Source organism: Ailuropoda melanoleuca, chromosome X, assembly GCF_002007445.2.
Source record: "Ailuropoda melanoleuca isolate Jingjing chromosome X, ASM200744v2, whole genome shotgun sequence".
In the NCBI taxonomy this organism is placed as follows: domain Eukaryota; kingdom Metazoa; phylum Chordata; class Mammalia; order Carnivora; family Ursidae; genus Ailuropoda; species Ailuropoda melanoleuca.
In genome coordinates, this window is record NC_048238.1 from 61,374,782 (window position 1) to 61,387,290 (window position 12,509).

General features: G+C 31.6%; 1 protein-coding gene across 1 annotated transcript in view; it reads right to left on the bottom strand.

Annotated features, from left to right (window-relative positions):
- The window catches only part of RPS6KA6 (ribosomal protein S6 kinase A6), a 206,870-nt gene that overhangs the window by 79,863 nt on the left and 114,498 nt on the right, over positions 1 to 12,509 (bottom strand). The window contains exons 7-8 of the mRNA XM_034649643.1: positions 7,144 to 7,250; positions 6,794 to 6,831 (exon numbers count right to left, since the gene is read on the bottom strand). Of these exons, the coding sequence (XP_034505534.1) occupies positions 6,794 to 6,831; positions 7,144 to 7,250 (145 nt within the window). The remainder of the gene's footprint in view (positions 1 to 6,793; positions 6,832 to 7,143; positions 7,251 to 12,509) is intronic.

A 12,509-nucleotide genomic window follows, 5' to 3' on the forward strand; every position in this document is an offset into this window, starting at 1 on the left:
CCACAGGTATAAATATATAAGGTATATGTAATACCTGTATGCTGCAAACTAGAAACACTGATGAAAGAAATCAAAGTAGATATAAATAAATGGAGAGACACATTGCATGCATGGTTGGAAGATTCAGTGTTGTTAAAGATATCAATTCTCATAGAAACTGATCTACAGAGACAATAAAACTTTTTTTAGAGTCAAGGAAACTTTAATAAAAATCCCAGCAAGATTTCTTTTGCAAAAATCAAAAAGCTAAACATAAAATTTATATCAAAAGACTACAGAAAATACAATAGCCAAAATAATTTTTTTTTAAATTTTATTTTATTATATTATGTTAATCACCATACAGTACATCCCCAGATTCCGATGTAAAGTTTGATGCTTCATTAGTTGCATATAACACCCAGTGCTTTTTGAAAGAAAAAAACACTGAATGACTTACACTATCTCACTTCAATACTTAATATAAAGCTACAGTAATCAAGAAAGTGTGGCATTGAAGAAAGGCTAGACCTATATATGTCATATATATGACAATATATATCGATATACATATTGATATATATCAATGCAAAAGGACAGTGTCCAAGAATAGACTAACACATACTTCTATCATGCTTGTTTTGAAAATGCAAATTTGTTCCAATGTGACTGATACACTGGGAAAGAATTTGAGGACAACACAAATTCCAAATGGGGTTGACTTATGTGTGGTTTATGTGCAATTTTGTCTACAAGAGAACACTAGGTGAGACACTTTAAAACTATACCTAGCTTAAGCAAGCCAGGTAGAAACAGATACAGGCACATACCCCAAACATCTGCCAGCTATTTCAGCTCACCATGTGTATTATGAGCCACTTCTGTCCACCTGTAATGTTACAACCTTCCTCTCAATTCCAGAAAACCTATCTTCTACTACTTCACAATAACACACTGTAAACTTTCTGACAACAATTCTGCAAGCAAATTTCAGGATCTTTTTTCAAAGTAAGGTTCCTACTTACTGTAGTATTTATATATTCTTAAACACTTAGAATGTGTAAAACAATGCTGTCATTTTTATCAAATTCCTATCTTTCTTTTGTATGTCTGGTTATATATTTGAGTGTTAAACCCCTAACTCCATTTTCACCATTAAGCCCTGTGCTTTTAATTATGTAATTATTCATAGTAGAATGATTTCTTTTTAAGATCACATGTGCTGCATTAGAACTGGCGATATATTGTCAATTGATTTCTGATAAAGGTGTAAAAGCAATTCCATGAAGAAAGTTAAGTTCTTTACAACAAATGGTGCCAGAACAATAGGATATTAATATACCTAAAACTGCGAAGTGAAATAAGTCAAGCAGAGAAAGACAATTATCATATGATTTCTCTCATCTATGGAACATAAGAACTAGGAAACCAGGGATGTACTGTATGGTGACTAACATAATATAATAAAAAAACATTAAAATAAAAAATGGGAGACTATGGACTCTGAGAAACAAACTGAGGGCTTCAGAGGGGACGGGGGTGGGGGAATGGGATAGACTGGTGATGCTTTGTAAGGAGGACACGTATTGCATGGTGCACTGGGTGTTATATGCAACTAATGAATCATCAAACTTTACATCAGAAACCAGGGATGTACTATGGTGACTAACATAATATAATAAAAAAACATTAAAATAAAAAAAATTTTCAAAAGAATAAAAGGAGAAAATCTTTGTGATCTTGAATTAGGCAAGGATTTCTGAGATAAAACATTAAACCTATAATTCATAAAAGAAAAAAGTTTATAGCCAGACTTTATCAAAATTAAAACTCTTCAAAAGCCCTCAGCTTGTTTCCCAGAGTCCATAGTCTTTCATGGTTCAGAGGGGAGGGGGGTGGGGGAATGGGATAGGCTGGTGATGGGTATTAAGGAGGGCGCGTATTGCATGGTGCACTGGGTGTTATACGCAATTAATGAATCATGGAACTTGACATCAAGAACTAGGGATGTACTGTATGGTGACTAACATAATATAATAAAAAAATATTATAAAAAAACAAAAAAGCTCTTCAAAAGATAATGTTCAGAGAAGAAAAAAAGAAGCTACAGACTGGAGAAAATATTTGCAAGCTATGTATCTGATAAAGCTCTTGTATTCAGAATATATTTTAAAAACTCAAAATTCAATAATAAGAAAACAATCCACATTTTTTCAATGGGCAAAGATCTGACCGGATACTTCTCCAAAGAAATAAATACATGAAAAGATGCTCATTGTCATTAGTTATTAGGGGAATTCAAATTAATACCCCAATGAATACTACTACATGCCTATTAGTAGAGCTAAAATAAAAACACTGACAATACCAAGTAATGACAAGGATGCAGAGCAACTAGAGCTCTCATATGTTGCTAATGGGTATGCAAAATGATGCAATCACTTGGATAACAGTTTGGAGGTTTCTCACTAAGTTCAAAATACACTTACCATATGACCAAGCAATCACACTTCTTTGGTATTTACTCAAGTGAAATAAAAATTTATGTTCACATAAAACCTGCACATGAATATTTACAGTGGCTTTATTCCTCATTGCCAAAAACTGGAAACAAGCCAAATACCCCTTAATTGGGGATTAGACAAACAAACCATGGCATCATCATAAAATGGAACACAATTCAGCAATAAAAAAAATAAATTGAAACATGCAACAATATAGATTAATCTCAAATGCACTATATTAAGTAAATGAAGCCAGACTCAAAAGGCTATTTACTGTATGCCTCTGTTTACATTACATCATGGAAAAGGCAAAACCTTAGGGACAGAAATTAGATTGATATTTGTCTAAGGTAAAAAGGAGGATTAACTTATAATGGGGAAATTGTGTACAGTGACAGAATTGTTTTGTATCTTTATGTTGGTGGTGGGAATAAAACTAAATGTGTCTGTCAAAGTTTGCAGAACTCTAGATAAAAAGTGATTTTTAAAAATTCAACCTTATATTTTGAGACAACTGCAAATTCACATGCAGTTATGTGAAATACTACAAGAGATCCTATTTACCCTTTACCCAGTTTCCCCCATGGTAACATCTTAGAAAACTATATTACAATATCACAACCACAATATTGACAAGGATGTAGTCAAAATAAAGAATAATTCTATCACCACAAAGACCCGAAGAATGAGTTTTACTCTACATAAATTATACCTTAATTCTATAAATGAAAATAAAGCTATAAGTCCTATATTGGTCTCTTAAAATAAAATACCAATAATTAATTTTAGGGTCTCTGAAAATTATTTTCTAACCATGCTCAATAGTTTCATTTAAAAATTACTTACCCTTGTATAATAACTCAAATACATTATGGTTTTTACTATAATTTTAAAAAATCTTTTCAGTGTACTACTTTATTTCTCTACATTTTGAGACTTTTAAACTCTTGCACATTCCATTTCAAAGATTAAATGTAATAAAAGCTAGTCTTCAAGGTCAGTTCAGCTGAATAAAACAACATACCTTGTAGAGAAGAACATTGGCTTCTTTGGCCATTCCAGAGAGGAAGAGAAAGGGAAGAGAATTTTCTTATCCTCCATTACCTTTCAGAGATTTATACCACTCCATAGAGGTCCTCTGCTGTACTTTCTCTGACAAAACTGACATTTAACACTAGAATTTGCTCAGCAATCAATTGACAAAAAATTTTACAATAAGAATTAGCTACAAGATTAAATAAGATATAAGTTAATCAGTGATTTTTCCAAGCCACTAATTTGAAAACAAAATACAGAAATCAGATATATAAAGGCTTTTTTTTTGTGGGGGGGCAGTATATCTTTGTAACCTTAAATCACTCTAAGACTTCAAATTTTAAAAGCATGCCTAGAAAACAATAACTTCATGAGTATTTATGAATAAAAGTAATCTCAGTGACTAATTTGCAGATAACCATATTATTAAAATTATTTTTATGTATACATTCTTTCTTAAATATCCAGCTCAAGTACTGTGTGATAAAAATTTCTGACACTGTATATTTTTTCTCCCTTCTCTTTATAGAAATTAGCCTTAATTATGTCCCTCCAAAAACACATTATAGCAACCACAGATAGTTGAAATCAATTGTATAGACTATGAGGTGGGGTGTTACAGAAAAAAAAAAAGACAAAAACAATACAGATAATATATTGACATTTATATGCAGATATTTTGGGGGTATTCATTCCATTCTGTTGATCTTCTGCTATACAATCATACGCTTGGTATGAGGTCACTTAGGCTCAAACCATAGTCATATCAAGGAACCTTTGTATGGTCCACTGCCATTCTAGAGTAAAATGTTAAACATTAGGTCTATTCTTTTATCTAGAGGATTTTTAAAGCGGACAGGTAAAAAGATATTGCCCTTCTCTTACGATTAAGGAAAATCTCCTAATTCTTCCTCGTAAGCCTAAGAAGAAACAATGTTGGGAAAGACCCTGCCTAGATGAGACATTCCTAAATCACTATAGCCCAGTGCTATCAATGACAAACAGCAATCAATCTGGTACTTTTGACTGTAGTATTCAAAATGAAGGAGGATAGGTAGGACAAGAGGAAAAGAGGTAGAGGAGAAGGGAGGAAAAGACACACAAAAGGAAGAAAAAGAAAACAAAGAGAAAGAAAGGAAGAAAGAATAAAAAGAAAATAAGTTAAAGGAAATAATGAAAAAAATAAAAGTAAAGTATTAGAATATTTGCTGTGAATGGTCACACTTTAACCAACCTTATTGGAATGGTATCCATATGTTTATTACTCATTACACAACTTTGAACTAGGCTATAATTATAAAACAGTGTAAATTATCTAATATTTATTATTGTATAATTTCTTTAAAGAAATATTCACACCATTTTAAGGAAAATAGATCGAATTGTTAAATATACATATATATATATACACATATACTTATGTATATATATTTCACATTTTCTTCCTGTTATAAGCCTCTGTCCTTTGCTTATAAGTTTACATTTATTCTAACTAATCCTTCCTCCTTAGCCAGTTTAAGTCCAAAAGCTATAAAAGCAGAATTTACATTACAAGACTAAATATAAAACAATCTGACATCATTATTCACCCAATTAACCGTAATGTAGAAAAGAGATATAGGTAGGATTTATTCTACTTTTTTCTGACCTCCCTTCCTTAACCCCTGACAAAACAGGTATAATTTATTTTTAAAAATGAAAAGAATTAAATTCTAATTAGCATTGCAACTAAAACTTGATTGCTATAAAATAAAAATTATACAATATATAAAATTTTAAAACTCTACTGTTCTCTCTTCCTATTATTTTTCTTTCCTTTTCCTTTTTCAATCCCTTTAAATCTATGTTGCTATGAAAAAGAGAATCAGGCTATGAATCAAAAAGATTTACTAAACTTTATTTGAACTTTGTCACATCTGCCCGAGCTTTCAAGTTAACAGCTTTATAATTTATTTTTACATTGAAGCAGTATACTTAGGAATTTAAAGCAACTTACCTTTAAAGTGTACTGGTCCAAAATTCTCTGTAAAGACCACATCTTCATTTTAACATTCTGATAATTAAATAAAGATTTTACTATCTATTTATAACATAAGTAACCTTTTGAGATTGGCTCACTCAGCATAATGCCCTTGAGTCCATCCAAGTTGTTGCATATATCAAGAGTTCTTTCCTTTTTACTGCTGGGTAGTATTCCACTGTATGGTTGTATCACAGTTTGTTTATCCATTCATTCTTTGAAGGACATTTGGGACATTTCCAGTCTTGGGCTATTATAAATAGAGCTGCTATGAAAATTCATGTATAGGTTTTTATGTGGACATAAGTTTTTATTTCTCTAGGACAAATGCCCAGGATGGGTACTGTATGGTTCTATTCGTATATTATTCTCAACATAACAAAACTAGAGATGTAGAATAGATAAGTCTTTGCTAGGAGTTAGGGGAGGGGGAGGGAGGGCATGACTGTAAATGGGCAGCATAAGAGAGTTATTTTGTAGTTGTAAAACAGTTTTGCATATTGATTGTGGTGGTGCTATTCAAATCTGTACATGTGATAAAAAGTCATAGAATTATACATGACAACAACAAAAAAATAAATGCATGCAAAAACTAGTGAAATCCAAGTAAAGTATATGGTCCAGTGAGCTGTATTATACAAATCTACTTCTGGAGTTTGACAATACATTGCAGTTTTATAAGATGTCACCATTGGGGAAAGCTGGGTGATGGGTAGACTGGACCTCTCAGTACTATTTTTGCAACTTATTGTGAATCTATAATTATTTAAAAATAAAAGATTTTAAAAATGGTATAATAAATATATTTTACACTTAAGAATCCTGTGAGGATTAGCACCTTGTATTATAGTAAACCCTCAATATTCAAAATAAAGAAAAATAGAACATTTGCCCAACTAAAAAAAAATGAACCTCTGATTCTGAAACACTTGTTTTAAAAGTTTATAATTCACTATATTTCAAATATGATAACTACTTATGATAAATCTTTCAGTCTAGACTAAAACTAAGCTGATGTGTTTTTATCTAGAAAGCCACAGGTTATTTGTTAATTAGGATACTAACTTTATAATTTTTTGGTATTATAATTAGAACATATTGAGAGCTCTTATCTACCTTTCAAATGAATTTTAGTTCACTAAAGAGATGAATAAAATACAAGTCAAGGAAAAAAGAAAATAGGCTTAGAAAAATATATATTAAATTATAGAAAAATATAAAATAGGCTTAGGGTAAAATAAGAAAATCTGCATACCTGTTAACTTGATATGTCCTATTTCATCAAGCAGAATGCTGTAAATCAAAATTCACATTCACCAAGATGGAATAAAATATTTTTATATAAGACATTTACATAAAAATCATAAACTTTAAAATAATATATATTTGATATACTAGAAAATATTTAAATGATTAATTTAAAATCAATGGGAAAATAAAATCAATGGGTATCTCATAAAGATTACTTTTTGTAAGTTTCATATAATTGTATAATTCATATATATTTACATATAATTTTAAATAAAATAAATAAAAGACTTAATGGAAAAAAAGTAGTCATAGAAATACTGGTAACAGGGATTCATAAGGAGAATATAGCTTTACTTTTCTGGCTTCAGATCTCTATATACAATTCCTAATTGGTGCAGATGATCCAAAGCAAGGGCCAGTTCTGCCAGGTAGAATTTCACATCTTCCTCTGTAAACAGAACCTAGAATACAATAATTTACCATTTGATTCTTTTTTCAATATTGAATTTTTAAAATTTACTTCATTAAAAACCAATAAACAGACAAATCTAGGTAAGCAAAAAAAATAAAAGAAGTAGACAGATGAAACTAAACTCTTTAAGAATACTTCTCTTCAATATTAACTGTTTTAAAGTAAATTTTCCTAAAACATATTATGGAATTTACATATCTTCTACACTGAAGAGTCAAATTAGTTTATGTGGAAGAAACCTCTGTAGATTACAAAATGCTATGTGTGCAACCATGAGGTATAATTATTATAAGTTTACATCCATATCCATTCATAAGTGAGTGTTAAATTTACTCACAAAATTAGGCACTACTCAAACATTAGATGTATTTTTTTCCCATTGGATATGATTTTTAAGATTTATCAAAGGCTTCTGATTGGCAAAACAAATAATTTCTCTAGAAATTGGTTATTTTCACTACAGAAATCTCTGAATTATTAGGAAAGCTCAAAATTTGAATGAAACATCATTAAATCTTAAAACTGACTTGCCCATTTAGAATTATGGCCATTGAATTACATAATACAAACTCTGGTTACTAGTAAAATTGCAGAGAATGAGCAGTTAAAGATAAATTTTGAAACTCTACCTACTTTTTAAAATGATCTATAGAAAAAACAAAGATCATGCATTATCTAAGTCTCAGGGACTCCATTTGAATATTATAATGGTAACGTTATAAAAACATAATTTTCACTTGATACTTTATTAAGAAGAAAGGGGGGGTAATCAGAAGGGGGAATGAAGCATGAGAGAATATGGGCTCTGAGAAACAACCCGAGGGCTTCAGAGGGGAGGGGGGGTGGGGGAATGGGACAGACTGGTGATGCATAGTAAGGAGGGCACGGATTGCATGGTGCACTGGGTGTTATATGCAACTAATGAATCATCGAACTTTACATCAGAAACCAGGGATGTACTATATGGCGACTAACATAATAAAAAAAAACATTAAAAAAAGATTTCTTTTAAACCAAGAGCATATATTACTGTTATAAAACATATTTATAATGCATAATAAAATACCCTTTTCATCATTAAAAAAAAAGAATTATTAACCAGCTCCATCAAAACTGGAACATGAGCAAACACGGAGAAAAAGCTTGCAAGACAAACATCTTGAATAAAATCTCGCCACCAGAAAAAAAAAATTGTTACTTACTTAACCTCTCAGGAAAGCTAATCAAATTTTTCATTTAAACCTAACACGTAAGAAAATTCTAAACAAAAATCTTTCTATCTCTAAAGAAAAAAACTTTGTCCAGGTTAGTTTTATGGCAAGCATATTATTCTGTGATGAAGCTGTCTCTGTGAAAAGCCTCATGATAGACACAAATAAGAAACTTACTAAGTAGCAGTTACGTGCCAGTAACTTTACATTCATTATGTTATTACAACCTTTCAAACAACACTATGAGGTATATTATTATCACCACCTTACATCTGGAGAAAGAGATTCAGAATAGCTAGAATAACATAGCTAATAAGAAGCAGGCCCACAATTTGAACTCAGGAATACTTATCTCTAAGAACTACCTCTTCCTCAGAAGCCACTTCCACTATATGTTATGTTTCAACTTGGTTTTAGTTTCACTACTATTAATGCTTTCTTATTTACTAATCATCCTATCACCAATGAACCCATGAAAGAAAATCATCTAAACCCAAGCACCTTGTAAGCACTGCTAGTCTTTTGTTGTCTGCTCTTCAAATCATCTGTGTATGTATGAATGCATGTGTGTTTTAGCATATTTAAGATCACAGTTTATAAACTATCTAGTGGCTTCCTTTCTCTCCACTTAATATTATAACAAAAGCATTCTCCCATATCTCTAAAATTTATTTATAGTTTTCAATAGCTGCACAATATCAACATACTAATTTACCATAATTTACCTAAGAAGTGTTCATTTGGATTATTTCCAGTTTTTCATTGTTTTAAATAACTGTAATAAGCACATATATATTTTATATTGATGATTATTTCCCCAAAAAGGATTCCTAAGAAATAAAACAGAAAAGGAAATACTGGGTCTGTGAAAATAAATAGTCCAAGATTTTGACATATAGAATAAATTTATTTTCCAAAAAGTTTACAATAACTTCTACTCCCATCAGCAATTTATGAAAGCATTTGTCTTACCATATCCAAAATAGCAATGAATATTACTCTTTAAAAATATTTTTTAATTCGATACACAAAAATGCCACCAATTGTTTTAATTTAAATTGTGATACCTAGGCTAAACATTTTTCCATGTCCTTTAGGCCTTTCTATTTTATAAGTGAATTATCAGTAATGTTTTTGCCTATTTTCCATTATTTACTTACTGTTCTTTTTTCAATTTTTTTCAATTGTCATAAGCCCTTTAAATATTAAAAATGTCAGTTCACCATCACATTACTTGTAAATATTTTCACCATTCTGTGCTTGTTTTTGACATTCAGGAATTCTTAATTTTATGTAGTCAAATTTATGTATGATTTTCCTTCATTATTTAAATGATTAAGGAGAAACCTCCATTAAGTGGTCAACTATACATTTGGCTGCATTTTCTTTTAGGACAATTGTTTTTCTAGATTTAACTCTTAAGTAAAATTTATCTTTGTATGGTAGAGATGAAAATTTAAAATGATCTTTTTCTGAAATGTCTAACCAATCTATCATAAACTATTTACTGAACGATCTCTTTGTCGTTAACTTGTGATTCATCCTTTATCATAATAACACATGGTAAATCATAGATACCTGAATATTTTTGGGCTTTATAGTATGTGTCTAATCTTGTGTTGATATTTTGATGTTCTGCTTATAGCAGCAGCTTTACAAAGTTTTAAACAAGAGGTAGGGCAAGAAAAGGGTGTTATTTTCAAAATGTCTTAGTTTTTCTTTCATTTGTTTACTTTTCCAGGTAAGCTGGAAAAATTATTCTGTCACTTTCAAACAAACAAAAATTCCTATTGGGACTTTGCTTGAAAAAAATTTTTAAACTTATAAATTAATTCTGGAAAAATTGGTGGCTTTATAATTATCAGCCATTAATCCAAATATATTTTCTTAATATTAGCAAAGTAAAACATGGCTTAATAGTTTTGTGTGTTTGTGTGTTGGGGGAGAGGTGTTTGGGGGAGAGAAATTTGGGGAGGTACTGTTCCCTTTAAAATATATATAACATACATTATAATATTCTTTAGTACATACCAAATATACTTTTTAAAGCCTTTTTCTAAGTAACGAAGAATATGACCCATTTTGGGTGACATAACAGTTTTTTTTGTATACACAAGTGAAGTATAACCAAAAAACAACTTCTTTTTTTTAAGATTTTATTTATTTATTTGACAGAGATAGAGACAGCCAGCTAGAGAGGGAACACAAGCAGGGGGAGTGGGAGGAAGAAGCAGCCTTCCAGCAGAGGAGCCTGATGTGGGGCTCGATCCCACAACGCCAGGATCACACCCTGAGCTGAAGGCAGATGCTTAATGACTGAGCCACCCAGGCGCCCCCCAAAAAAGAACTTCTTATTAATAAGTTGTCTATAGAAGTAACATCGTTTTCTAAAAGCCTGTTCAATGAATATACTAATTTATTGTCTTTTGGGAAATGCACTTAAAATGCTTGCTCTTACCTAATATTCCAGACTTAGGAATCAAAACTTACTGACTGCATCTCTGAGAAAATTAGAAATGACTACAAGTAAAAATTTCTCAAGCACATTATTGAAACTTCTACACTATAACACAAGAAATAATGAATTTGGGGGCCTTGTTTCACTGTTGTCATTCTGTGTCTTGAGACCAGCTTTTAACAAGGACTTTTATAACCCTCCTTGGAAAGGGGTCCTAGATAGACCCTACCATAAACTGAATTCTGTTCTATAATAAACAATATACCAAGACCATAGTCTATGTTCATGCATGGCATGTTCTGCACTGGATGTAGACAGATACAAGCCAGAGACCTTAGCCACTTAAGCATGGGCTAGCATACAGTTCCTTTTTCACAGCAAGTTCCAGAGCTCTGGGAATCAATAATAGCTCTCCTGCACTGAACGTCTTAATTCTGGAAGTGAGATGTTGAAACACTATCACCCAATTAAAATGCTATTCCCAGACTACCCTTTAAGACAAAATGAAGTAGGCAAGGTCAGGATACATCTCCTGTCTGAAACAACTAAAACACAGTACAGAAGCTATGAAATGACACTTTTCAAGACATTAGCCATCAGTTAACAAAGGACAATGAATACTGAAAAATGGGAAACAGATAAGGTAAGCCCTACAGCTGTCCTACCTTATTATCTAGAAAGAGTTTCTAAGCAGCTGCATAAGGAGGGCCAAGTCAGGCAGAGCCTGTAAGACTCCCTGAGTTAATGAGAGGCTAGGGAGACAAGAAGGATAGAATTCACAAGATAGAATACAGAAAGGAGAATTTCAGAGAGAGAAAGATAACTACAGAGTTATGTAGAGGTCTCCCTCAAATATTTAGCAGAGAAATGTTTAGGACACAATATAAACTTGTATTCTGTTATCCTGAGCTGGGAAACAATCAATGATAGGATTAGAGGACTATTCTATGGAACTTACACAGGGCCAGGAATACTTCCTGTTACCTCCAACCACAGCAGAAAACCTCATAATTCACAGGGTATTTGGCAGAGTAATCCAAGTGTTTTGCTTCAGAGTGGTACAAAATTAGTCCCTGATTAAATGCTGCTCTCGTCCAGTTTAACAACCTGAAAAAATCAAACTAGTTTTATATTCCAGAACAAATCTCAAAATTTATAAGAATACAAAAATATGATCACCTAACAAGATTAATTTCATAAAGTCTGCCATCCATCCAATAAAAAACTGTCAATCATGGATCTGAGGAAATTACTTGAGCCCAGGTAATCCTAAGGGAATAAAAACAAGAATCCACAGAATTCACAAAGTAACAGGATAGGTCCTATTCTCAAAAGTGAGAGTGAAAAACTTCATAATTTACAGGGTATTGATTTAGAGTACCATGAAGGGTCATGCTTCAGTATTGCAAAAAATTAATTCTAGACTAAATTCTGCTCTGGTCCCACATAACAAAGCTTAAAAGCAAGACTCAAAAGGTTAACTGCACCCAAGAGCAAAGCTAAATACTACTCAGAGGAAAACCATAGGAGTGCCTGGGTGGCTCAGTCAGTTAAGTGTCTGCCTTAAGCTCAGGTCATG